The following is a 27,471-nucleotide window of genomic DNA, read 5'->3' as shown; positions in this document are numbered from 1 at the left end:
TTTACAAGTTACCTCATTACAATGACTTCACATAAAACGCTGCATGACATAAGACAGATGTGCCGACTGGTCTATCAAATGTATGACTGAGGACAAACGAGGCTTTTCAAAGCATTTTATTTACAGCCTGTGCAAGTGCTTCAGTTTCACACAATGTTCTTGGCAGCACTATTGTGATCCTCAGGGAGGAAATCTAACTGTGTCTCAGAGTTTTAGTGTTACTTTACGGATGGAGACTCTTTATTTTAAGCCAATTCACTACTGAAATGTCATATCATTTCAAATGAATTCAAATGCACCCACACCATAGGATAAAAAAAAAACCTCACTCTGCAATATTTATTCAAAAAGCAGTCGAGTTTCATTTCATTTAATCAAGATAGATTCTCCACTATGTTTGGCTTTATTAAGGTTTTCCTGTCTATGTGCTTCATATGAAGGTAAAAAGACTGCTTTTGGGTTAGTGCCTACATTTATTTTAGTGTAGGCCACAAAATATATATATAGTATCTTTCTGAGCATTGTCAGACCAAGAGATTGCATTGTAAATTGGCCCCCCGTCTCTTTTTTTAATGTGTTCTAATGTTTCAAAGCCAGCAAAAGCCCTCGAAACATGCGTAAGAGTGCCTTTAATGGCGGTGAGCTTCACAGCTAATGTAGCCATGACTTTACGCCTTAAGCTTCCCTCGCTGTCATAATGTGGATGATGGGGGTCACAACAAAGAGCGAGGACTTGCGTGTCTTGAGGGTGTGTGTGTGTGTGTGTGTGTGGCGGGTGTACGTGAACAACTTCCACTGCCCATCTGCTGCCGCCTGCATCACTCAGCATGGCTCTGTAGTCATGGTGATAGCCACTGGGCAGATGATGCGAAAGTGAGTGCATCTGGAAATGAATTTGAGCTCAGCAGATGGATGCTTGACTAGAGTTCATTTTTAAACCATTCACAACATGGAACCCCCGAGGGGCAACAACAGTACCTCAAGTACTCCGCAGCTGATGGACTGAAGGTTTCTTATTTTACACACAGACATCAGAGACATTTTCCTAAATGCATCATGTTGCAAGGTCTTTCAGTGGTGCGGAGCAATAAATACATGGAGGTAACCAGGATGCATCAACGTGAGGCAGATGAGACGAGGCCTCAGGTGTATAAATGCAAGTTACCGCTATTACTTACCGGCTGTCCTCTTGTCCTCTGTTGCTGTTTCAACCCGTGCTGTGCTTTTGAATTACACAGACGAGCCAGAGAGGTTAATAAGACGGAGTATAAATTGTCCCTTTTCATTTCAAACACGACACTGGTAGATATTAGCCACGCTTAACAAATTGCTTTTATGGGTCATATCTCACCTGGAACAGATGACATCAGCAATTAAAAGCTATGATTTCCAGCTGAAACCAGAGCTTGGTCGACCGCTGCTGCAGTAAATATTCCTCATTTGAAGTCAGTGTGAGTTACATTTTATTAAAAAAATATATTCATTATTATTATCAAAAGCAACTAATGTAGGAGAAAAATAAACTTTATTGCATCTATATTAATCCACAATATTCAAAGAGAAATCCTTTTCACCACAAAAGAAAACCTAAAGTTACACTATACATTTCAAATCCATGTTTGGTTCCTCTACATACTAACTTCCAGCCTTAAACACACCTAATCTGATATTGTTATGGCTCTGGTGTTTCATCACTTATATATAAACATCATAGATTGTGATTTAGACTCAACGTTTCTCTCCCCACCTATGCCAGAAGGTTTGTTTTCTGTGATAACTTGTCACTCAAGAAGAGACTCCTACCCTGCACTGCACCCAGACGACAACATCCAAATATTACAAAGCCTACATGCTGCGGAAGGTAAATAAATGTCACATTGATGGATATTCAATGCACAAAAAGTAAATAACTTTCTATATTGAACATTGCAATCTGAGATTCACAATTTTGAAACATCATCTGTCACTACCGGTCATTTTGCTTGTGGTGAGGTGCAGTCTGTTGGGATCATTTCACTGTCACTCCATCTCATTCATACATGCCTTATTTTACAATCCCATTGCTTGTCCTTCATACTCAGACTACTGCTCCTGTTTAAGATCTAATTCACACAGGTATAACCAATCAAATCACCGATGGCTTAATTCCATTTAGCTGCTTCAGTTCCAGAGTCCTTGTATTGAGCATGTTGGCTCACTGTCATTGCTTATCTGAGGTTTGACAGAGATAGTATGTCATAAAAAATGCCATTAAATGTCATACCATGGTATGTTATAGAAAGTGAAACAAATGTCTTATAGTATGCCATATATAAACAAGAATACAGTATGACATGTCAAAGTGTAGTATGTCATGAAAAATGAAGAAGTCAAAGTACAGTAGGCCATAAAAATGTCATAGTATTGTATTAATATAATATGCAATAAATGAGTGGTGAGAAAATATGTCCTACTATAGTATACCATAAAAATATCCTAACATATAGTATGCCATAAACAGTAAACAATGACATTGAAATGTCATAAATATGTCATAGTATAGTTTGCCATAAAGACATCATAAAAAGTCATAGTATAGTATAGAGTACAAAAAATATAATATAATATGCTATTTGTCATAAAAAGTCATAGTATAGAGTACAAAAAATATAATATAATATGCTATTTGTCATAAAAAGTCATAGTATAGAGTACAAAAAATATAATATAATATGCTATTTGTCATAAAAAGTCATAGTATAGAGTACAAAAAATATAATATAATATGCCATTTGTCATAAAAAGTCATAGTATAGTATGCCATAAAATGTCATAAAAAGTTATTGGAGAGTATACATTAGAAAATATGGAATGCCATAAAAATAAAGAATAAATAGTAATAGTAAATATAGTAGTAATATATCACAGTAAAGTATGCCTTTAATATTACATAAAACATGTAGTATACTATAGTAGATCATAAATTCTCATAAAAAATATCATAGTATGCCAAACAATGTTACAAAAATGTCATAGGATAGTTTGCCGTAATAATATCATAAAACATAATAGCATAGTGTACAATAGGAATATAGTATAGTATGTCCTTAAAACTACATGAAAAATGTCATAGTATAGTATGCCTTAAAAAGTAGCATTAAAAGAATTGTAGTACATAGTATGACATTCAATTTATATAAATGTAATGACGTAGTAAAAATGGTGTCATAAGAATGATAATAGTATACTGAGTTCCTGATAGTGAGATCCTGTGGTGTCTCACCATTACTCAGATAGCTGCAAGTTGTTAAAGTAGCAGTAAGATATTAAGTTATTAAGACTTGAGCATAATCAACGAAGCCCCTCATCACAAACTAGCCACTCCATATACTATGAGTTGTTCATGACATTTGTCGACATACTACACTCTGTTTATGACATTTTGTGCCATATTATACAAAAAGTTTGAGTTTTTTAACATTTTATATTAGGCCTTTTTATTACATATTATACCAAGACTTTTCTCATGATATTTTACGACATATGGCTTTTTTAAAATCTTTTTAGACATATATAGTATGACATTTTCTCATGGCATTTTTCAACACACTACACTATCCAACCATCCATTATCTGTAACCGCTTATCCTTTTCAGGGTCGCGGGGGGTCTGTAGCCGATCCCAGGGCGGACATTTATTGACTGACAACCATTCACGCTCGCATTCACAGCTACAGGCAATTTCAGAGGCAGCCATCAACATAAGCTGCATGTCTTTGTGGGAGGAAGCCGCTGACACGGGGAGAACATGCAAACTCCACACAGAAGGGCTGTGCAGCCCAGGATGGAACCCGGATCCCTCTTGTTGTGAGACGACGGTGCCACCAATCAACCATTCTCATTAAAATGTATGACATACTATATTACTACAACTACACAAACAAAACTTCTGGAAAAACTAAACAGTAACCTGCACAACCTTTCAGAAACTTTCTGCATATAACATATATAAAATAAACTATTCAATCTGCATTTTTAAGCTACTTCAATTGTGTTATATGTGTTTAAAATGTATTGTGGAAAGAGACTAATTAGAGGCCCTAGCCAGTGAAACACATTTACTCTTTATTGTTGTTTTATTTCTGAATAGCACTTTTCTAAGCACTTGGTTAGAAAAGAGCTTTATTAAAACAATGCATTGCTGTTATTGTTGCTGCAACATGTGCTCAACAGATACTCAACACATCTTCTGTCGCAGACTGAAAACTTGGTTCACTAAATAATATATAATAAAGAAATACAAATATTTCTCTGTCTCTTATTGTTGTTAAATGTGGCAATTGAAGCAGGTCAGCATATTTGCTGAAGTTGATTTTTGCATCCAGATGGTTGAATGTACTTATTGGAAGTCACTTTGGATATAAGTGTCAAATAATTTACAATCTCAAAAACGTGGAGTAAGTAGACACTTTTGGAAGAAAGTTTAATTCCAGTTGTGCCAAAGAATTACATATTTTAATAGTTCTTCAATATATTCTATTGTCCATATTTTCTCTCCAAACAAATCAATTATATAAAATCCTACAAAGTAAGTTCCAAAAATACAGACATCCAATTGATTTTTTTAACTTTTATCAATTCAACACTGGATGACAACAGGAATATTACAGACGCACTCAACAAAGAAAGATAATTCACTTTTTATTTAGTCAGAGTTTAGCTGAAAGAGATTTGTTTATACACTTTAACATCAGTTGTTGAGACATTTTCAACATGAGGATGAAATTAAAACTGTCTGAGTTACATCCTCAGTACAAAAGATCAGAAATGTTTGCTTAAAAAGGTAAATAAATAAAGTTAGTTATTGACTACAAGTCCCAAAGAGCATTGCTGTAAGAAACAACGAATCAGAGAGCTTCAAAGTATAAAGTGAAGGTTAAATTAGGAGTTGAGCTTTGTAGAGCCTGCTAGTTAAATTTATACATTTTACCAACCAGCAGCTGTATTGAGTTTTTTCACTAATTATAGACAAACTGGATGAATAACAAGTCAGATAGTTCAAGGTGATAAAAGGCGGGTCTGAAGTCAAAAGGTTGTGGGTTCAATCCTGATGTATCAGAGTGAATTTTCAGGTCTGACACCCACCTGGAAGAAATTAAATATGCAATAAAACAATAGTCAAGTGTATCAAATCAGATAGCTCAGGGTGATAGAAGACTGCAGGTAGTTTTCATAATCCTGATGTGGTGCAGTGACTCACCCACTATGAAATACACAAAGAGAATATGTGTGCATGTCATTAGTGGCTTGGTTGGTCAGTTCCTGGTTTAAAAGGCGCCAGGACCACGGCTGAGTCCTCAGCTCTGTGAGGACACCAGCGTCCAGAGCACCACTGTGGAAGTGGACACGGGAGTATGAGGTGGTGTCACCACCTGTTGCTTCAGAGAGAGAGAACAAGGGCGGTATGGAACAGAAAAGCACAAATTTAAATATAATATTTAAAAAAAAGTACAATGTTAGAATTTGCATCTCATTTATATGTGTGCCTACTATTTTAAAAACTACAACATCAAATACAACTACTAAAACCGCTACTACAGTAACAATTACTACAAAAGAGGTCTTTCTGTTGACAGAAAATACTGTGAATTTCTAAAGGACTTCTTCATGGCATCATTTTTCATGACATACTGTACTTTTTTGATGAAATTTCTATTATATTTTTCAACATACTATACTATGACTTTTTCATGAAATTTGAAGACATGCTATACTATGACTTTTTTTCAAAATGCTATTCTGGTGGAAAAAATATCCTCACCTGCTGAGGTGAGTCTTTTAATGCTGAAATAAAGAATACCGAAAATCTTTTTTCATATTTATTCTCTGCACACAGAAGGTTCAATCATCACAACAGAATGCATACAGTCTCAGTGAGGAAGAACCTTGTGTAAAGTGAACTTACATTACAATTCTTTATACAGAATGAGCAAAGGTGGGGGTCAATGCTACAAACATTTTGGTCCCAGACTGAAACAAAAATGAAAAACAAATGGCCAGCAACCAAAACAAGCGGCGGGACGGCCTTGGTGCTGGACGGCCTTGGTGCTGGAACATTCTCGTACAACACAGTTATCTTTGCGCGAGGTAAGGGTGAAGTCTTCTTTTGCACAACAATAAGAAAGATACATTTGGGCATGTACGCTAACACAGTGGAGTTCAACTGAGTTCAGAGCAAACTAAGTAGAAATGTAAACTATACTGTGTATACTATACTACATAGAAATATCTTTACTAAGTAGAAATATATACCAAATAAAAATGTACCATTACACTATAATATGACTTTTTTCAGATTTATTTCACACACTAAACTATAACTATTTTTCTGGAATTTTTCAAGTCCAATAAAAACTTTCACAGGTAACGTTACATTGATTGTCTTTCCTTCCAACTAACAGCCGCCTTCAACCGAACAGGGAAGCAGGTCTGAAATACATGAAAACAATACATGTCACACAGTTTGAAACCTGTCACACAGGTTTACCAGGTTGCCCTCTCATCTTCTCTGCACTGGCGTCAACGGATACATGTAAAGAAGTGTGCACCTGCCTCACTCCACCGGTCTGAACCAACGTTGCAACTTGAGTTCCTCTTGCAGATAGTTTTCTTCTTCTTCTTTAATTTAATGGTGGACTACATATCAACTTTAAAGTTGCAAGCTGCCAATTGCTGTATGTGTATGTGTAACATCATGGCTTTATGACACTTTTTTCATTCTAAAACAATAGTAGAAAAAAAAAATTGACTTTTTAAAGAAGTTATATTCTGAATATTAAACCTGTTTCATCCAAAACATTTGTACCAGTTTGTCTCCTATCTCTTCTCATATGTACCACCCATCCCTTCAGTCTGTCTTTTTCCACACTGAACTTCCTACACCCTATCATCAGCACATGTTCAACAATTTCCATGCAGTTACATACCTCACATTTACCCCATACTGTCTTTTTCCTGTATGGAAACCTTAATCTGCAAGAAATAACATATTATTTCCTGCAGTTACCTCTATCATTTCTCATATCTTATTTTCTTACAGGCCTGTAAGTAGTCCTGTTGTTTTCAAAAACATACCCTTTTTTTCTCTGCACCGTATCCCTATTGTCAATCACGTCTTTAACTCTGACATCTCCTCCTCCTAGCACCTGTAGTCCTGCAATTAAAGCCCTTCTTTCTTCTTCATATACCCTGCAAGAAACCAGGATGTGATCTACTGTCTCCTTTTCTTGACACAGATTACAAAGACCAGTTGCATGATTCTCTATGACATAAGGTGTACTGGTCAGGTTGCTATGGTCAAGTCTTAATCTACTCATGATTACTTGTTCTTTTCTGTTGGTTCTATATTTCATATTTATTTTTCCCATATTCTCTCCCTGACTTCCTCCTTTGCCAACATGCCAGGATTCCTGAATAAACTGGTTCCCATGTGAACACAATGTTTTTCCCCTGGCTGCCAAACCTTGAATAAGTAAATATACTTGTTGATTTCTTGCTGATCCTGTTTTAACGATTGACAGTGCTGACACAGTCACAACAGATGACTTCAAACCTGCAGGTAATTGCTGTAAATCTATAACTTCGATATGGGCTTTTGTTTTTATTCAAAAATAACGCTTCTACCTCTGCATATTTTTTTTTTTTTTTAAACTATGCATCTGTGCACTTTTCCCCCTTTCCATGAAAGGTTTTTTATTTGTGTCACAGTGACATAAAGTCGTGATGTCTTGTTCACTTGTGGTCCTTTAGCAATATGTTTCTGTGTAACTTTTTTGACCGTTGACTTCCGTCTTTAAAAGACGTGACGATGGCCGAGGTTGGATTTTTTTGTATGCATCGGCAACCGAGTTCATTCCAAACCAAAACTAGATCAGCATCACATTTGACTTAAAACCATCCGAGTGAACATGTTTCTTTAAGGAATAAGCAGGTTCTTTTTGCACCTGGTGTCTTTTTAAAAAAAATGAATGTAGCCAGCACATGTATAGTACTGTAATGAAAATGAACCACAAAATGTAATATTGCTTTGCTGTGTGTATTTGTTGAATCCATTGAATGATTGTGTGTGTTTTTGGGAGAGTAACAAAATGAATCAGAGTATCATATTGGCCACAAGGTGGCGGAACAGTGCAAGGATGGATCCTAAGCAACCTCGTAAATGCACACAAGTGAGGGAAACAAACTGACGCGAGTGTAGGGCGTATGAAGCTATATGTGTGTGTCTGTAATTTGCACATGTTACAACTGTATCCACACTTCTTACCGATGTTCACGTTTATTATTGTCCTCTCATGGAACACCGTGAAAACTAGAAGACACAAAAACAGCTTCATGTACAAACAAAGAAACACATACTCTGTCTCTCATCACTTACTAGTATAACAGTACTTTAATGAGTTAACTTAATAAACCTTACCGTGTACAATAACAGACGGGAAAGAACAAAGTTCGCTGTTTTCCAGCCATTTCTCGTCTTTCTGAGCTCCGCTTAACTTCCGGGCTGTTGGTCATGTTACAAACAACTAAAGCTCGTCTATCATGAGTAAAACAAGGACAAAACGGTTACAAGTTTAACACAAGATACCCGAAATTACAATAAACGTAATGTATTACAGTTGCCGAAATAAACTAATAATACAAATCGCGTAGGTTAACTTATGGTGTCAATGTTTATATGCCAGTCAGCGTCAGCTACAACAACTAATACACTTTTCCAATTAGCATATGAAATGATTTCATCTTCCTCTTCAGAGTGAGGAGAGACATCCTACTTCAGAGGTGCGGCTATGAATGGAACCTAATTTGCATATGAAGAACACCAACGTCAACTGTAATAGTTACCTGAGCAAGTCAGAGAGAGGAAGCCTAGTTTTACCTGACTTAAACTTATTCGTTTAGCTTTTGTTGTGATATATTACATTTTGTCAGGACAATGGGAGACAATGAAGCAGTGGAACCCATGGACACATCAGAAACCCCATTGTTTTGGTATTACCTGGGAGACTGTGGAAGGTGGCACAAATTTGAGGTAGATTTTGTCTTAATCTTAAATTTAAAGTCTATCATGATCTAGATCATCAGATCTATCTGTTACCTTTACACACATCTATGTGGAGCAGAATGTCTGAGGTATAACTAAACTTGTGTTACCTTCTGTCCATTCTGCAGAATCACCCTGATTACCCGCTTAGAAGTGAGGATATGGAAAAATATTTTGGAAGAGACTCAAAAGGGGTGTTTATAGGATTTTCATCTGATTGTCACATCAAGATTGATTTCTCAGGTAGCCTATCTGACCACATTTTGTGTTTCCATTTACCTGTATTGCACTTATTTGACATGACTTCTGTGTCCTTAAACAGCAATGATACGGACTGATTCCATCACAGGAAGGCAGATAAGTGTCCAACGGGGCTACCACATTGAAAGAGGGTAAATGAGATTTAAAAACACATCAAAATAAAACAGGGAGTCATAGATATGTCAGTTTAGTTTCTTGAGTAATGAAAGTGAAAGTACAATGGAAATGACTTCCTCTTTCCTCCCACAGTTGCTCCTGCTTCAGTGCTCCTCCTGTTCTCTGGGAAAGGGTTGATCCTACTTGTCCATACCAGGTGACAATTACAAACAATAGATTTATTGAAAACTATTCAGTAGAACAAGGAACTATACGTCTCGACAACAGGCATCCTTGAAGACACAAGCAGTTAGGACCACAGTAGAATTAGTAGTAAAACATTTAAATGTTCAGTAATTAGCTCACTAGAAACTAAATTAATGTATGTTCTCACACATTGAAATGATGGCAGTAATTTCTGTATGTATTGTGGAGCAGATGGAATGTTTTTTTCATCCCGATGATTCGAGGAGTCGCTTGTTATTTATCTGTCAGAAAAAGTATTGCTTACCACTTTGCCTCAAATTACATATCTGTCTGGCATGATAGCTAATGGTAAAAGTCCCTTTAACACCAAGTTCAAAAAAGAAAAATGACTCTCAACATAGTTGACATTCATATTTGTGTCATTCGTAATTTTAACCAACTTAGAGAATGACTTTGGATAGATAACCTTTTTGTTTTTCAATTGTTTTGCGCCATTGATGCATAAATCAAAACTATAGTCTAAATCACTTGTAGAGAATACTGCCATTAGACTAACTAATTTTAACAAATAGAAAATCAATTATAACAATTATAAATTCACGAATTGTACTTTTTATAAATGTTTTTACTTTCAGTATCTTTATTGAAAAAGAAACAGACAGGCATTGGGATTTTAAAAACTCAGATTCATTTATTTTTTAGGCCAAGTATCCTGATTTAAATGTGTGTTTTTGATACATTTCACAGTTAATCCCTCTGAGTGAACTCAGTGCTGAGTATCAGGCTGTGGCACATTATGTGAAGACAGATAGGCTGTTGAACAGATCCATTGTATCAATCAGCAGGATACAGAATATGGATTTATGGGACATATATTGTCGGTAAGTATGGCTTTGGATTTGTCTCTCTCCATTCCCTTTATCATTATCCATCTTTGTAATCGAGACCTTCTGTTTACTTATGTCAAAAGGAAAAAGAAGCAGTTAATGAGAATCAAAGGTGTCAAAGAAATCCAGGAGAAAAACCTCTTTCATGGGACCAAAATCAGAAATGTTGACAGCATTTGCACATACAACTTTGATTTAGGGTTATCTAGACAAGGCTCGTATGGCAACGGTAAGTGACTGTGCAACATTATACTATATAGAGTACAACTGTGAATGTAGGTCTGACTGATCTGGCTTCCTTTGTTTTTTTCAGGAATATATTTTGCTAAATATGCAGCATATGCGGACAAATACAGCAAGGACAGCACGGATCAATTGCCGCTTTATGGCGGGGAAACACGAGGTTTTCCGGGTGAACTTACTAAAGTCATATTTTTGGCTCGGGTAATGGTCGGAAAATCAACTGTTGGACAAATGGGTTTCCAAAAACCTGATCCTGGAAGTTCCAAAAACTCTCACGACAGCTGTGTGGATAATATCACACATCCAAAGATTTTTGTTATTTTTGATCCAAATCAAATATATCCAGAGTATTTGATTCAGTACAAATGAAGTCAAAAGAAGATCTTGAGCCGCTTTCTCTTGGATCTTAAAACAGAGGAGCTTTATAAATAAATTTCTTATCAGAACCAAACTAAAATCTCTCTTCTGTATTATTACTGGGGAGGAAGGGCTTGGAATGGCACTTACTCTATTCTACTCTCTATCAAGCTAGAAAACTTGTTGGACCGCTCCTTGCGGGTGTCAATTATCAACACACTCAAATCAGTGACGTTGAAACAGGCGTTGTACTTTCAGAATTAAAGCAAATACCACACACCTGAACTGATGTCGCTGGCTGCGGTGTAGCTTTAACCCTTATTTATTTTTCCAGCATCATTAATGGTTACCCAACGGACACAGCCAGTAAATATATTCAGTGGCCGGAAGGCCCGCCTCACTTCCTTCCCTATTGTGTAGTTTTAGAGGTTCACTTGAACATGTAGGCCCAGGTGTTGCTGGGTCATGTCACAGGTCACATGTCTGCCGGATATGGAAAACAGTCAGCCATCGTGTGTGAATAAGACAGCTTAGATAGATAGATAGATAGATACTTTATTCATCCCGCAAGGGAACATTTGTTAAAATCTTACAGTTAATTGGCAGTTAGGTGTAAAGTGCAGTAAGTACAGATTGTCGCCACTGATTCCTGAATAAACTGGTTCCCATGTGAACACAATGATTTTCCCCTGGCTGCCAAACCTTGAATAAGTAAATATACTTGTTGATTTCTTGCTGATCCTGTTTTAATGATTGACAGTGATGACACAGTCACAACAGATGGCTTCAAACCTGCAGGTAATTGCTGTAAATCTATAACTTCGATATGTAGTAAAGTCGTTGTGACCATTATGAGTAAAAGACTATCAATACCCAATAGATGTAGAGGGTCCAGAGACCGTTAATGGCCTGTGTAATCTATCAACGTTGGTGGTAAAACCTGGTATGTATTGTTAAGCAGTCACCACCAGCATAAAGGTTGGCTTTCTGTTTGTTGTCGCATTGATATGCCTCCATCTAGTGGCAGAAGGATCACATAACGCCAGATGAATAAAGTTAAAAATTAATTCACAAAATGTCAGTTGTTACTCCATTAAAAACTTGATTTATTTTCAGAAAAAAACCTCCTAGATTCACAAAAGACTACACAGTAAAAAGAAAAACATCAATAATTGTATCATTCCATTTCTAAATACAACTAAGAACAAGCTGTAAAATGTCTCCATGTATTTCTAAATAAAAACAGTTATTATAGAATCAAAGCAAACCAGTAGGACAATTCACTTTCTAAGCGGGTATCTGTCATGTTGGCTTGGAAAGGACCAGATCTGCTGAGCTACCCAGAGCACAAGCTGTCATCAACACAGGCCGCCGACTGACAAGCATATTCTTTGTGCAGCTGCAACATTGCTGAGGAGAACGACGAGATGCGAATGCTGACAAGGTGACAACAGAGGGTGGCAGGAGATTTAAAAAAAAAACAAAAAAACACATAGCAGATCATAATGTTCTACCAGGCATCAGCGATGGAAGAAGACTTGGGTCGACAAACTGGACCATTGTGTTTAAAGTATCTCATTGATTACAAAGAGTATAAAAGGTCCCATTTACACTGGAATGCTCAATGATCATATGACAAAGAGTGTTAGCAAGACTTTGGCTTTTACAATAATATAACTACGCACAGTGGGTTTGAGTTTTGGCAGCATGTCTCCACAGTCTATCCAGGAGGTGACTCTGCAATAAATCTCGACAGGTTTTCAAGGCTTTTTCTGACATTGACTCTCTGTTAGTTGTCTACACCGCGTCACCAGTCACTCTCTTGAATACTTGGAATTTGTACTTAATGCCATTCTCCTCTTGGATTCCAGTCGGTACACCAGGAAATCTAGTTTGGAAACAAGAAGAAAAACGGTTTTGTGAGTTTGTTAACTTTGCTGGCCCCCCTTGAGAGGCTTGACATGTATAGAATAACTTTGCATGTAAAAATCGCTCTTTCGGAACTATTTAACCATTAACATTTCAACATCAGCACGCTCAGCCTCTGTGATTAGGACAACCTGCACTATAACAATCTGAGGATGAGATGAACACATACCCTTCTTGTTCTTTAAAGAGTTCTCTGTCAAACTCAGGGAAGAAAATGTTGCAGTCAAAGTCTGCCATGACATCCGTCAGGTAAACCAAGTCACACCACGGGTGATTCAGCGCATCCTGATCATAAACAAGAAGCCACAGAGAATTCGGTCACATGAACAGTACTAATAACCTGGCTTTTCCATGTGTATTTCAGCACAATATGAGATATGAACGACCTTTTAATGTGGGAGGAAACATACTGACATTAGAAGTAAGGAATCTAAGCTGCACAACACAACTTTGCATATTTGTGGCTCCACTTGGCATTGAAAGGTTTAAACAGTTTCCTGTTTACCAGCCCTGCTGGTGTGAGATCATGTTAGATCCATACTGAACTATGGGTTGTCATTAGCTTGCATGCTGTTTTAAGTTAGTGCTGACAACATGATCTCATAAATAACATGCATACCAATGCAAACAAAAAGAGTTTGGTCATTGTGACTGAGTTGACCAGATTGAAGTTGGGAATGCTGGATAACAGGATTGTGGAAACATGCGTGAATGAAAGCTCAATGCTCAGGTTTACCTCGTAGACCTGCGTCCCTCCAACAATCCAGATGGTCTCAATCAAGTCAGCGAGGGGGTGCTGTGCAGCCAGACGGGCAGCACTGTCCAAGTCTTGACACAAGAAGTGGGCGTGATCTGGAACCGTCCTGTAAGAGGAGATATCTCCATTACATTGAGAAAGGCGAGTGACCATGAAAACCTAGGATCTGTTGTGGACGACCCCAAAATATCTTGTTGCCCTTGTTGATGCAGGTATTTGTGTGAGAGAGCACTCACTCCAGCGTTGTGCTCAGCACCGTATGCAGCACATTGGGCAGTGGAAAATCAGGTTTTGGGACGGAGTACCAGCACAGTTTTCCCCAAACCATCATGTTCAGCTTTCCTGAAACAGATACGAATCAGATATTTGACACTTAAGTCTAAACTATTGCGGCTCTCAAGTGTCTTGTTGTGTCACATAGCACAGGACTGGGTTTCAAAACCTTGAAAGTTTCAAATACCAAATGAATTTCATCAAGTAGGGTCGAATATGGATAAAATCTTGTATCAAGCAATTTCAAATCATGATAATGATATATATTGAGGTATAATACATTTTGAATAAGAAACAGTTTATCCCTCATCCTACCAACATAAATGTCCCCTTATGGATCTTTTAGATTTTGCAAAATATAATTTTGGTACAAGTAACAAAATACAAGTGGGATTTTAGCTCCTGCTTTAAAACCCAGCCCTATATGAGTTGGCTTTAATATGATGTAATATTGAGGTTGAGGAATACCTGGTCTCGACACACCCGTCACATGGTCCCTAAAGTTCTGGAATTCAGATCTGCAAGAGTCACATTTTACATATTATTATACAGTCAGCTCTGTTACCAAGCTCATTAACCCGTTGTACTGCTGCTTAAAGTTTGCACACAGAGCAAATGATGCCTTAGTGAATACAATGTAGTTCTATAACACATCAAAACACAACTCTACTTTTTATTTGACTATATTGTACAAGTGAGGCACCACTTTTATAACTACTGTCTAGCAGTACTGCTGCTACTTGCTCTACTGTACCACTTTACTCCCCACTTGTACTGCTGCTGTACTACACCTTGACATCACCGGTAACTTCAGCATTTAGCTGCTGCTAGAAGGCATACCTGTTAACTTAACAACTAGTGCTGCTTCTGCTGCAGCATGTTTGATTCATTAACCACATAATCAGGAGTTAAATGACAATTTCAACAACTTCATTTGACATTTGTCAGTTAAAAATACCAAGCATTCCTCCTCTGGTCACAAGTGTTTACGCCTGTTTCATTGTATCATGACATTTTGATCCAACAAAGTAAGCATTATTACTCACGCCACTGGTATATATTAATGGACTAGTTCATTAACGAGTGAAAATCATTATTAGCAGCTGCTTTCATCGGCTGAAGGCCTTTAAACTTTTCTTTAAAACTTTACCTTGAGGTTTGCAGAACATGCAAGCTAATAGATAAACAGTTCAAAAAAGGGATGTTATTAAAGATCTGATAAAATACATAAAAGACTATTGACTATTGAGCTGTCCTGCACACAAATGGAGCATACATATGGGCTACACTATACATGTTATCAAGACAGTTGCAGGCCTATTGTAGCTTATGGGCTCTGTAAAACGCTTGTAACTACAAGCTGTCCAGCGACATAGCAGCCTACCTGTGTTAAAGGATGTCCTTTGTTACAGGTAGGCTGCGCAGCGTTTCCTGACTGAATTAAGCATTTAAGAGACGTCATCACAAACGGTTTCACTCTTACGGTAAATCCCAGGGCATTTGTCCGTCCTTCCCGATGCCCCTGTCATTGCAGACCGCTGCAATGAGGCGAATAGGCTTCTTCTGCACTTTGTCCCCGCTCATGTCCCGACGTGTCGTCAAACAACCACAGCAAACAAGACTGTGCTTCCTTAATGCGCGGGGGGACAGTTTATAGAGGCTTGATCTGAGCTATCACCGCCCACCGACGCTGTCAGCTGTTATTGGACACGGTGGAGATCCAGTGCATCCTCAAGGGGCGTCCGAGCTTCAACAGTGTGTTTCGACAGCACACCAGAGCCAACTTCCTCGCACCGAAGCTAACATCGACCGTGTTATCGCACAGCAACGTGGTTCGCTCACAAGACGGTCACAGTAATTCGTTACGCTCCCTCGAGCAGGCAACGAAAAGCTGAAAAATGAACTTCAAAGAACACACACAAATAGATTTTAAAACTTGATAAACCCTTGACAAAGTCTTTATTATTAAAGTTTGGTTATCTTATGTGAGAATTGCCGCCGATTAAATAAATAAAAAAATAGAAAGGTTGGTAATTAACAGATATTACATGGCTTTACTTAAAAGATGAACTAATTCAACATTGAGCTACTCAGTGGCGGACTATAGGGCATATGTATGTATGTATGTATGTATGTATATATATATATATATATATATATATATATATATATATATATATAAAGAGGGCACTTCAATGTGTTTTTTTTTCCACTGGAAGGGTACCCTAGAAGGCACTTTATCAGGTTTTATCTACATCCAACAGGGAGCTTCTCGTGTGTTCTCTTCTGGGAACGCTAGAGAGCACGTACATCATGTTTTATCTACCATAGAGGCATCTAAGAAGGCACTTCTTTGTGTTTTCTCCAATTGAAGCACACTCCAGAAGGCACTTTAACATGTTTTATCATTACCATTGCAGCATCCAAAAACACACTTCGTTTTCTCCACTGGAAAGGCACCCTAGGGCATTTTATATCTACTGTGAGTTCCTCCAAGAAGTCACTGCATTGTGTTTTATCCACTGAAAACGCCCCTCTGAGTCCACCAGTGGACACTATAGGTTACTTAATTTTTTTTTTGAAATATCTGCAACATTTGAGGAAAACAGGATGAAAGGTAAACAAACATATGGAAAATGATGTGATATGCAACACACTATCTCAAATGAATTGTCTCAAGTGCAAATACAGGCGACTGCAAATAAAATGTTCAAGTAAAAAACAAAAATCAAAAGGATAGGTCATTTATTACCATTTCAATACAGTTAGAATTTGGTCATTCTTTATACAAAAATAATACATTTACAATCACCTGAGAGATGAAAGCACATGCATTCACAGTGGAACTTTTTGAGTTTTGGTTACACATTATTTACAAAAGTAGTTTAGAAACCACAGAAACAAATATAAAAAAAGTTAGAAATTAAAACGAATATTTACAAAATGTAAAATGGTCTTTTTAAGACCTGCTGTATTGTCAAACCTGACAGCCTTCCTTCTAATATTCCTTAATACTGTACATCAGGCTTTTGTGTCCTTTGAGAGATAAAATAAAACATTCTCACACTATGTAGATTCATGACAGTGTGACCCAATATTCTTCATATGGCATTTTTGGAGGCTTGTTTTTGAGAAAAGCAACAACTGTGTGTTATCTCGGTCATGTTACGTCTCAGTGTCAACAGTGGCTGAGGGTGTCAGCCATAAACAAGAAATCTTCCACATTCTCCGGATTGTGTTGTTGCTTCCCATCACTCAGATTCTCACTATATATGAGAACTCATGCCTAGATAAACATTCAGCTGATATAATAATCTGCTGAATTACAGTTTCACCCCAATGCCTGACTGATGTTGAGAGGAAAAAAGGGCATTGGTGATCATGACAAGTGGTTTTAACAGTTGTACAGTTACATACTGTAGTGGAAGACAATTGGTTTTAAGACTTCATAGATCAATTGTTTTCATCCTTTCATACTCTTCTTTTACAGGGTTCTTTCTCTTCAATGTCAGCATTGTCTCTGAATTCCTTCCACGGTTCCTGAGATGTGCGATGTGTCCAATCTGGAGACCAAAACATGTTATGGATCTATGGATCTATCCATGGTTGTTAGTTACAGTTACTACTGTGTGTCAGCTGAGGGCACTTCAGGAGAAGATGATATCCCGATGACTGAGCGTCTCTTTGTATTCTGCTTTTTGCACACTAGTTGCTCTGCCTGCAGGATTTAGAGCTGATTTTGGATGGAGCTTCTTCACGGCGCCGCTTCTGCGTGGAATTACCTCTTTCTGCATTAAAACACAAAACACTAAAGTCAACAAATAGAACAGTGAAGTGAATAAACCTATCAAGCTGTTACTTCCTTTTGCAGTTCAGCAACTTGGCTGAAGGCATTTTATTGTTTTTGAATATCAGAATCAGAATCAGCTTTATTTGGCCAAGTATACGTGCACATAACAAAAAAAAATAAAAGAACTTATCATGGGTATCAGTTTTAGTCATGTGTAATGACTTTGCGTAAACAACGTGTTAGTATCTTGTACAATTTTAAATGTATGTAATGTATTAACATTGAAAGAACTGTATCTTAACCAATGACGATGTGAACCATCCAACCTACATACCTGCTCGAGATGTTGCTGCATTTGTGGAGAGGCCTTCAGAGGACCCTCCCGGACCATGACTGGTCCCTGAGTGGACTCCTCCGACACTACTGCCGTTCGAACCATTGTTGGGATTGGCAGGTACTGTTGCCAGCAGACCTGCAAGGAGACCAACGCATTTTAATTTACACAGAAGACAACACTTGTTTGTGACAACTATAAAGAAACATCGGCTCTATATTTCTGGTCTTAAGAAAGCGTTTCTACATGTGACAGACAGATTTAGTTTGTGCCTGTATAGTTGCTACAAAACAGCAGAGCTATTACTGGGGTTTTATCTGCAAACTGCCCCTTATCGATCGCACAATAGAAGCATTTATCTAGTTGTTCTGTATTCTGTTGCAATGTTGTGTAATTTGCATTTGTCAAAAGGCAAAGCAATCGATCTGAAACAAAAAACAAGTAAGCTCTCAGAGCTACTGTCCATCATCGTGGTGTATGGGGTTGAGTCTCATAACAGGTTTCATAAGGAATCCTGGATTGCATGAGTGACTAAAATTCAGAACTATATATAGGAAAAGCCATTTCCTTTGAACTTTGTTTTATCCGTATAAATACGCTACCTGTATTTCCAGATATTTTGAAATGCATTAAAATGATGCCAGGAGAGAATGAGTCTGAGGTTTTATATATTTGGTTTGTGTTCTTACCCAGTCCTCTGTAGCTGGAGAGCTGCTGGTAGATTTGCTTCATGCGCTCTATGTTGATGCGGCTGGCCTCAGCATGGTTCACCATGGGCCTTGGGTAGTGGACTCCTATGATACACTTGGCTGCCTTCTGCACTTCCTCTGGGGCATTCCAAGGATCATAGATGTATTTGGCTGGAAAGCCTCGCAATATGGGCAAATAACGCCTGGAAGCAGAGAGAGAAGAGAATGAAGACGGATTTGAAGGATAACCGATGTGTGGAACAGGATATAAGGTAAAGTAGAATATTGCAGCACACTACAAATACACATACGTGTTGTCTGATAAGTTGTAGTGGACTGTGAAAGCTCAGTCTTTATTAAATTAATATTGGCTCTTTAAATTAGGTCACACAATTTGCCTCATTGTTCAATTACTACACATGACTATATTGTGACAAACCATGACAAATCAGTCCCCCCATGTGAGGCTACAGAAGAGCACAAGGTAACAATGAGATATTAGTTCCCCATTTGAAACGACTGCAGGGTGCACAAACACCCACGACGTCATGAGCTTTTGAAAGGCCAGTGCTTTTATGTTCATGTGATGCAGATGGAAGCACTGACTGACCGTATGAAGTCCCCATTGGGGTCCGTGCGTCGGCCAAATCCCACAGGGCAGTAGCAGTGGAAAAACTGCTGGAAAAATGAACTGCACGAAAGCCACATCCAGCTGCCAGCATTTACACTCCAGTCCGCATCTATAAGCAGCTCTTCAAACACCTGTACAAGACACAGACAGTGGACAGTTGAGACAATGCATGCTAGTAGCTTCAATCAGAGCAAGAAACATCAGGACAGCAGCAGCAGCTAGGCACATTCATTTACTGTAACTCTTCCTTTTTTGTGCACCTCATGTACTTAGATTCCAGATCCCTTTTCTCTGTTCTTACCTTCATGCCTTCCTCCCAGCTGACCCAAAGGTCTCCCCTGGTGAGGAAGCAGGCCACAGCATGCCTCGCCAAATGATGGATCCAGCCCTCCTGCCTCAGCTGGGTCATAATGGCGTCTATCCAGGGAAAGCCTGTCCGTCCCTCTGCCCACTTGGCCAGCGCCTCTGCGTTTCGGTCCCAGGGGATCTGCACACAAACAGGGTTCCCCTCCATCTTGTCAAAGCAGGGGTTGTTGGTGGCAGTCGTATAGAAGAACTCCCTCCACAACAGCTGGCCGTACAAGGAGAGTGGTGGGGTGCTGTTCTTCTTCACCTGATAAGACAGAGCACAGTCTTACTTTTAAATTCAAATTGACAAACAAAAAGGCTTAGAAAAAGCTGTACTTAATCATGATTTTAAGATGTAGACGGTCATTTTAATGCTTATATCACAGAGTATTGCCTCGGCTTATGCTTCTCACATCAACATAAAACCAATCTGAGTGAAAGCAAATTATGATAAAACATGAAATGGCCTTTTCCAAATATGAAATGTTTGTGTTGTTTCTTGTCTTGTCTGGTTTCCTTCATACCTTCCTGTAAAGATCAGTAAGTTTGAAGTAGAAGAGCCGACAGGAGAGACATCCAAAGCGCAGGTAGGGGCTGAGGCCTGTGGGACTGGCCAGCAGGGAGTTGGCGTTCATACGTGGACGCTCAAAGTTTGCCACCCATGCCTAAAAAAAAAAGGTCAGTCAACGTTTGATTGAAAATAATCCCCCTGTGATCGCTGAGAGAAAACACATGACAGACATCAACTGAAACATTTAAGTCTCAGGACTCAAAAACTGAGGCTTAAAAGAGGTGAAACAAAGACGCTGTTGATGGTGATGTACCATTTAAACTGTGTGTGAAAATCCTAGAAACGGCTCGTCAAAACTACATTAGTCATCCATAGTGTTTTTTTTATGATCAATCTTTTCTTTCTAGTTATGAAGCAACTGATCTCATTTTTCCCCATCCTAGACTAAATGGCATCCAAATTGTAAATGTAAGTCAAAGGAATGTACAGGCCCTCCCTAGTCCATTTGTCTGTTTTACATCTCATGCGTCTTTGTCATCGTTATCTAACCAGCAGTGAGACATTTACCAGATATAGGCTGCTTTTTACCATTTTAGTTCAGTTTGGATTCCCTTGCCTCTACACATTAACATGACCGATACTGGATTTTTAAAGGCCGATATAACAACAATAGTTTGGAGCAGGAAGAAGCTGCTAGCCAATGAATCGGCTGATACGCTTTACCTGCGTCCATTTCTATTTAGAAATGTGTCTTGGGTCAGTGTCCGTATGTATGTAATGACTTGAGCTAAGTAAGCACTCAATCTAAAGTTAATCAGAACTATATGAACTTCATATTTTGTGCTTATACTGTGTAATAAAATGTATTTTTACCTTTCTCTCCAGATGCCGCTCTAGCCTCATGAGTGCTTCTGTTTCTCCACCTGGCCAAACTGCTGTGGTCAGGCCCTCTGTCTCAAAACCTGAAAAAGCACAATATTCAAATATAGATTCAAAGATTGTTCAAAGTCTAGGACAGTGATGAGTCTAACAGATGGGGTTTCTACGCATGATAAATACATTCTTGATTCAGTGTTCTTATTATTACGTAACTAAACATGTCCTGATTTATGCTAGCTTCTCGTATGAAATGTTTTGAAACTGGGGCTGGGAGTTCTTGCAAGTCAATGAGTCAAGTTGGATATCTTCTTGAATATTTACAGTGTGGTGTGCTCAAAGCTTGGCATGTGATTAGAACCTCTTTAAAGTCTGCTTGATCAGATGATATCAACATGGTGAGTTTGTGAGAAGTCTAATTAGGCGTTCCTCTCAGATAGCGGTGCTTGTGTGTTGTGTCATTTAGAGAGAGAGAGAGAGAGAGAGAGAGAGAGAGAGAGAGCGAGAAAGAGAGAGAGAGAGAGAGAGAGAGAGAGAGAGAGAGAGAGAGAGAGCGAGAAAGAGAAAGAGAGAGAGAGATTTTCATGCACCTAACAAACTTTCAAATAATAATACAAAAACATTTACCAAGCTCTTCCAGGGAGGGCACCGCAAACTTGTCATCATGGTCTTCGCTGATGGGTGTGGCACATTTTTTGATGACCTCAGATGTGATCGTCTCTGCAGGCAGCTCCACAGCATCCATACGGTTGATGAGGGCCTGGAAGCGCTTGTACGTGAGAGGAGACTGACCATCGTTGAGTTCTATGATCCTTTAGGAGAGTCAAATGAAGCGAATCAACACAAGTCTTCACAAACACAAAGCAGGAGGTGAAAATCAACAGTGTTTCAAACAGGTTTACTACTATGGGACATTTGTTTCAACTCAAATTATAAAGTCACTCACTTGTCCAGATTGTAGAGTGTGTGAGCAGTCCGCACCATGACCTCCACCCCAGCCTCGCTGGCTAGTTTTTGGATGGCAGCGTCACGTTCCTTGCCAAACGGCTCAGAGTCATACTCGTAAGACAGACGGTTAATCTGCCATTCCTGAAGGACAGCAACAGATATAATTCATTGTTTTATTCTGTAAGGAAATGCATGAAAAATATGGACTGACCACATTGATTATAGTGAATGTTATTTTTTACGAGCAACAAATAGTTTTTTAACTTCAAACTTGGCTTCAAGACAACATGTAAGGGCACTTAACATGTAGCTGGGGTCATAGGCGACTTTTGTGACTGAAAAAAATGAAATATCTTAGTATTTAATTTCCAAGCAATCAATTTGGGAGGGCAAATGCATAAGTTCACTATCAACATCTTCCATTGTTTTCCAGGCACTGTTACATGAGCTATAATATTATGTTAAAATCATTTTAAAAAGTTAGTTTATTTCATTACAAAGCATAAAGTATAAGACTGCCTCTTCTACTCCATTTCATCGATCATACCTTAAAAATCCGAGGGAAGACATCTGTAGGCTGGCCTCTGATGACAAACAAGCGGGAGTTGAGTTTGCGCAGGCTGGCATCCAAGTCCTCTAAGCACTGCAACAAGAACCTGGAACCAAGCAGACAGAATGATCAAAATGCAGTTGGTAGTCCGATTATGCTGAAAATAAAAAAATACACTCAAAAACCAAACTATATTATATATGAAGGATGAATTAAAGTGCCTCAAAGCTGCTCTAAAGTACAGTGGTACGGCAGCTTGACAGACAGCAGGGTGGACAGACTGTGGCTGGCTTGGGTTTTGTCTTTTAATATCCTCTGGGCTCTCCAAAGCCACCTCTTGTCCCCAGGATCTCCATCGTTACAGTACGCAACAATACTTTTGCCCTATTTAGCAATAGATAATCCCATGGGCTATTTCTTTTAATCAAAACTTTCAAAATAAAAGACACAACCATACGGCTCATGTGCACAAATGACCACACAAAGTAAAAAATTGAATTGTGACCATCAGTGATATTTACAAAACATTACATAAATCTCTCATCAATGAAGAGAGTGCATGAAAAGTGAGGCGTTTTAATGTGAACAGGCAGCCCTCTGCTGGTGAAGTCTTTTTACACACACACACACACACACACACACACACACACACACACACACACACACACACACACACACACACACACACACACACACACACACACACACACACACAGCTCTTGCATAATGTCACCAAGAGCAGTAGCAGAGAGACAACTACACTCAACACAACGGTGAACGTGCCACCTGTAAGTGAAGTAACTTCCTAACATGCATTACAGTGAGAGGCAGAAAACATAAAAGTGCTGTCATGTGATAGATGATGCAGCATTTAACCTTTTCTCTGTATTACAACCCGCACAATCATAACAAACCAGAACCTCATACAATTCATTCATACAGCAGTTGGGGAAAGTATGAAATGCTTTCTTTATTTAATCTCTGTGCTACTGGACTGATTTTATTACGCTTTTATTTTTGCTTCACTATAAAAGCTACTATGAAGAACTCTCATTTTGTGTTGATTTTGGCAGTAATTCTGGACAAAAGCAGCAGTGTTTAACAGCACCGGAGTCCTTTTAGAAAACCACTCATTTTACTGCAGCAGGCAGCCAGATTACGAGGTTTAGCATGTGTCGGCATTACAGTTGACAGAATTGAGAAGAGGGAGTGTGTTTAATGTAGGTCACAATAGTGAAGGAGTGGCGATGATGTAATCAGCTCAACACTGACCCAATTTCTTCCGTTTAGGGCTGAGCATCAGAGTTAGTAAGCTTGGAAAAATGTGTTGCCATCTTGGTAGGGCATGCTTACTGCCTTAAACACCTCTTCACAGGACATGAAGGTCCAAGCAGGTTCTTTACAAATTACTTTTATTATGGACTACAGTCAATTCATACTGAACTGTACAGTGGTACAATGATATAATGCGCCATATGAACGTCAGCAGAGGAAACTGTCAGACTATTTGTAAAATTCGCTCTCTTTGAATATTATACATCTCTTTATAGTTACCATTTATTTCCATTAGTCGCATTTGAGCTAAATGAGCAGCTCCTTGTCGGCAGAACGTTACCAAAGCTACTGGGTGGCTAACTGATACGATCATGCCGACGGCTGAATCCAGGGAAACAAACAAAGATGCCATGCTCATCATGCTCTGTGGATTCTTGACCATCAGGGGAAGAATGAGAACAAAAACTAAAACTAACACATGCTGGAACGAAGAAAACAAACACTCCCAGTCGTCTTCTATAACATCTCTCAAGTTGACTACAACAGTTTGGAATTGGCCTTGGTCGTTGTCACTAATGATTGTACACAGTTGCAAACAACAGAATGCATATTGAGTAAGGGTATGAATTGGTGGCAGCTGAGACCAGAAAGCAAACAAATATCTAGAGAGATTAAAGGCCAACAGCATCGACTGTGACTGGTATGAAATATTGGGCAGTCACTGGTTAGCTGACGTCAATCAGCGGCCAAATGGTGTTTTCTGCCATATATGTTAATTCATTGACACCTTGTCATTTGCATTATAAAGCAGGATATGTCAGCCTAATCAAAATCACGAGGACTTCAAATGAATAAATCCTGTCTGGTTAAATAAAGGTAAAACAAAAAATGTCTATGGACAGGTTTGTAGACAAAATACTCAGAGTTTATTACAGGTTTCATTCAGTAAACTGTACGCTACGTTAGTCCTTTTCTGTATTTCTTTCTATGAAAACTTGCTTGTACTTGTTTACAACTCAGGGGGGAGTGACCATGGAAACCTCCACATGGTGACATCCCATGTATACACTGAGAGAAACACAGACTGTTTACAAAGTGATGAACTGTTCATTGTATAGAGCAACATTTATCTAGTGACCATGATATTCTATATAGTGCATTTAGTTTTGGGTAAAATGTGACATAACAAGTAGTGCTAAAACAACGGTAACTAAACCTGTGCAATCCTGTTTTTTGGTGAAACATTAAAACCACACCAAATGGTGGAACGATAAAACAAAGCTTCTAAAACAGTTAAACGATTTCAGAAGCTACCATAGAGCATGTTGTCTGTTTCATATGCCAGATTTGCAGCAAGATACCTTTTAACAGTAATAGGTATAATAAATGTGTGACATATTTCACATTATACTCTTTAATATCTAGTTCCACAGTATTTACAAAGAAAGTGCAAAAACACTGCCTAGGAATTATCCAAAACTGCGAACATCTGACCCATTAGGACAGACAGACAGGTGGTGGAGTCAGTGTTAGTGAGACCATTGCATGGATACGCAGAGTTAAACTGGGTTCACTGAGGTGAGGTGAGGTGCAGTACATATTCTGTTTAACCCTCCACCCACCCATCACTCCCCCTCGCTCTCACGTCTAGCTTACCTCCACCTGTTGATGCCCACATTGGAGGACCCTGCAAACCAGGGGTCCAGGATGTAGACGCAGCGCAGGGAGTCCGCATCCCGGATGGAGTCCCTTAGAGACGGGTTGTCGTGCAGCCGGAGTCCCTTCCTGAACCAGTGGATGGTGTTGACCACCATGTCGCCTGCTTTCTTTCTTTATTCCCAGTTGTGTAACAAGGAGGGTAGGGGATTCCCAATAACAACAAAAAAGCAAAAATAGTCAAGTGTCCATTCACAACCGTGTCCACGCTTTGAACCTGGTCAGTGGGTTGTAGAGGAGAGGCACTGGTGGTGGTACTGGTTGATCTGACCTTAACCTTGCTCCATTAACTCAAACACAGAGGTGAGGCTCCTGAGCTGCAAAGTGGGACAGCAGACACCCGCAGCAGACGCGAGAAAAACGGCCAAACTCTTGATCAGTAGCAACGATGGACGTTGATTCAAGTCTTTTCAGCCAGCAGCGATGTTTAAAACGATGTATTTTCTTTAGCTGTCAAACGAGGCGTGGGTGAAGCCCCTGTAACTACGCTCACAAAAAAAGTAGAAAACGCTGAAATACCTCCGGTTTGTCTCCGCATGTAACGATCGTCTACACTAAAATACCGCACATCCGACCTCGATAACGCGTTAATTATAACAGTGGATACATTGTAGCGCCTGGTAAACACGTCTGACGTGCAACACCTCCTTCAACATCTCGACCCAGGAGCCTACGCAGGGAGAAATGCAGCGCTCTGATTAGTCAGCCTCAACCGTTATACAACGTGTTTCTGTCACGTTTACATAATGTGCTTTCTTAGCTCTGATTACATGACATCTGTAGCTGTTGTGAATGATCTAAAGGCCGATTATCAGTCGTATTCTCTCAACGTTTTATGTTGTGGGTTCACTTTTGCATAACATGAATTAAAGACATCGCCCACCTAAAGTAAAGGTAAAAGGAAACTAATCTGAGGATTTAGGTCGAGTTACGTGAGGTTACGTGGTGGACCCAGAAGTACCCGGATGAGCACATGCCGAGAAGGCAGGCCTGGCTCGAATTAGGTGAGCTCGATTTAGCACAGGGATCGCACCGCCTACACTGCCACTGAGCACAGCCAACCCTCGAGCACAGCCAACCCCGCCCACTGTCAGCAGCGTTGATCTTAACCAATGGGAGCAAAGTTGAATTACATAAATTGTAATTTGTGATAGTAATAAAACAGTAGGTTGTAATAACATCGTTCTAGTTATAATATCTAGGAAAATTACAGACACAGAGGAAATCAACCTTAAAGTATAGATTATATTGTACTGTTGTTATTATTTTGGACATGTCAACATACTGTACATAGAAAGCAGTAGCTCATCCCTGATAAAAAAAAAATCTGCTTCATCAGCACATTAAATTGATTGTATTACATAGTTGTACATTCATTGAGTGTCTATGCAAATGAGTATCTGACTTGATGTAATAATGTAATTGTAAGACATCATTTAGTTTTATTTGAACACTGCTTACAGCGGTGAACTAAAAAATATCACTTTGCATAGAAAAGTTAAATGAGGGGCTGCCATTGTGCCCCAGGGCTTGATGTTTGTGTTATACAAATATGTCTCTCAGCTGTTCAGCACAGAGATTTGTGAAAATGAAGAAAATGAAAGCTAAACTAGACAGTAGGATTGTGAATTATGAAGTATAAAATTAAATTCATACTTCATGGCAAATCAGGCAATAATTGATTTCTATCTGTTCTTTGTTTGTTAAAGTATCTC

At 38.8% G+C, this 27,471-nt stretch overlaps 3 protein-coding genes and 1 long non-coding RNA gene across 4 annotated transcripts; 1 reads left to right on the top strand and 3 right to left on the bottom strand.

The window, feature by feature from the left end:
- Positions 1 to 4,666: 4,666 nt before the first annotated feature.
- Positions 4,667 to 8,723, bottom strand: LOC137881447 (uncharacterized). The gene is made up of 4 exons (XR_011103860.1): positions 8,455 to 8,723; positions 8,302 to 8,346; positions 5,239 to 5,416; positions 4,667 to 5,123 (listed from the first exon to the last, which is right to left on the bottom strand). It is a non-coding gene; the product is annotated as an uncharacterized lncRNA (long non-coding RNA).
- A 170-nt stretch (positions 8,724 to 8,893) lies between these two features.
- On the top strand, positions 8,894 to 11,225 carry LOC137881538 (protein mono-ADP-ribosyltransferase PARP11). The gene is made up of 7 exons (XM_068723520.1): positions 8,894 to 9,066; positions 9,207 to 9,321; positions 9,401 to 9,470; positions 9,589 to 9,652; positions 10,390 to 10,523; positions 10,613 to 10,758; positions 10,843 to 11,225. The coding sequence occupies exons 1-7, from the start codon at positions 8,971 to 8,973 to the stop codon at positions 11,139 to 11,141; spliced, it is 924 nt and encodes a 307-aa protein (XP_068579621.1). The 5' UTR covers positions 8,894 to 8,970; the 3' UTR covers positions 11,142 to 11,225.
- Positions 11,226 to 11,664: 439 nt separating this feature from the next.
- zgc:153031 lies at positions 11,665 to 15,791 on the bottom strand. The gene is made up of 6 exons (XM_068723056.1): positions 15,572 to 15,791; positions 14,557 to 14,606; positions 14,052 to 14,157; positions 13,795 to 13,921; positions 13,228 to 13,343; positions 11,665 to 13,017 (listed from the first exon to the last, which is right to left on the bottom strand). Exons 1-6 carry the CDS (start codon positions 15,670 to 15,672, stop codon positions 12,927 to 12,929), a joined length of 591 nt encoding a protein of 196 aa, XP_068579157.1. The 5' UTR covers positions 15,673 to 15,791; the 3' UTR covers positions 11,665 to 12,926.
- Positions 15,792 to 16,816: 1,025 nt separating this feature from the next.
- Positions 16,817 to 26,440, bottom strand: cry1b (cryptochrome circadian regulator 1b). The gene is made up of 11 exons (XM_068722714.1): positions 25,697 to 26,440; positions 22,763 to 22,871; positions 22,214 to 22,356; positions 21,895 to 22,079; positions 21,265 to 21,353; positions 20,405 to 20,545; positions 19,834 to 20,145; positions 19,512 to 19,663; positions 18,902 to 19,104; positions 18,213 to 18,350; positions 16,817 to 17,876 (listed from the first exon to the last, which is right to left on the bottom strand). The coding sequence occupies exons 1-11, from the start codon at positions 25,852 to 25,854 to the stop codon at positions 17,794 to 17,796; spliced, it is 1,713 nt and encodes a 570-aa protein (XP_068578815.1). The 5' UTR covers positions 25,855 to 26,440; the 3' UTR covers positions 16,817 to 17,793.
- Between the last annotated feature and the right edge of the window lie 1,031 nt (positions 26,441 to 27,471).

This window comes from Cebidichthys violaceus, unplaced genomic scaffold (genome assembly GCF_023349555.1).
Source record: "Cebidichthys violaceus isolate CVI_PGR_0920_01 unplaced genomic scaffold, fCebVio1.0.p SCAF_3, whole genome shotgun sequence".
In the NCBI taxonomy this organism is placed as follows: Eukaryota; Metazoa; Chordata; class Actinopteri; order Perciformes; family Stichaeidae; genus Cebidichthys; species Cebidichthys violaceus.
Note: the sequence above shows the minus strand (reverse complement) of the source record. Positions and strands in the feature narration are given on the sequence as shown.

Coding starts and splice junctions, on each gene's coding strand:
- LOC137881538 (XM_068723520.1), top strand. CDS start 8,971: ATGGGAGACAATGAAGCAGTGGAACCCATGGACACATCAGAAACCCCA. Junction 9,653..10,389: donor ATCCTACTTGTCCATACCAG/GTGACAATTACA, acceptor TACATTTCACAG/TTAATCCCTCTGAGTGAACT. Junction 10,759..10,842: donor ACAAGGCTCGTATGGCAACG/GTAAGTGACTGT, acceptor TGTTTTTTTCAG/GAATATATTTTGCTAAATAT.
- zgc:153031 (XM_068723056.1), bottom strand. CDS start 15,672: ATGAGCGGGGACAAAGTGCAGAAGAAGCCTATTCGCCTCATTGCAGCG. Junction 13,922..14,051: donor GTGCTGAGCACAACGCTGGA/GTGAGTGCTCTC, acceptor CTCCTCTTACAG/GACGGTTCCAGATCACGCCC. Junction 13,344..13,794: donor GAGGGACGCAGGTCTACGAG/GTAAACCTGAGC, acceptor GTTTATGATCAG/GATGCGCTGAATCACCCGTG.
- cry1b (XM_068722714.1), bottom strand. CDS start 25,854: ATGGTGGTCAACACCATCCACTGGTTCAGGAAGGGACTCCGGCTGCAC. Junction 22,080..22,213: donor ACACTCTACAATCTGGACAA/GTGAGTGACTTT, acceptor ACTCTCCTAAAG/GATCATAGAACTCAACGATG. Junction 19,664..19,833: donor GCTGGGAGGAAGGCATGAAG/GTAAGAACAGAG, acceptor TGTCTTGTACAG/GTGTTTGAAGAGCTGCTTAT.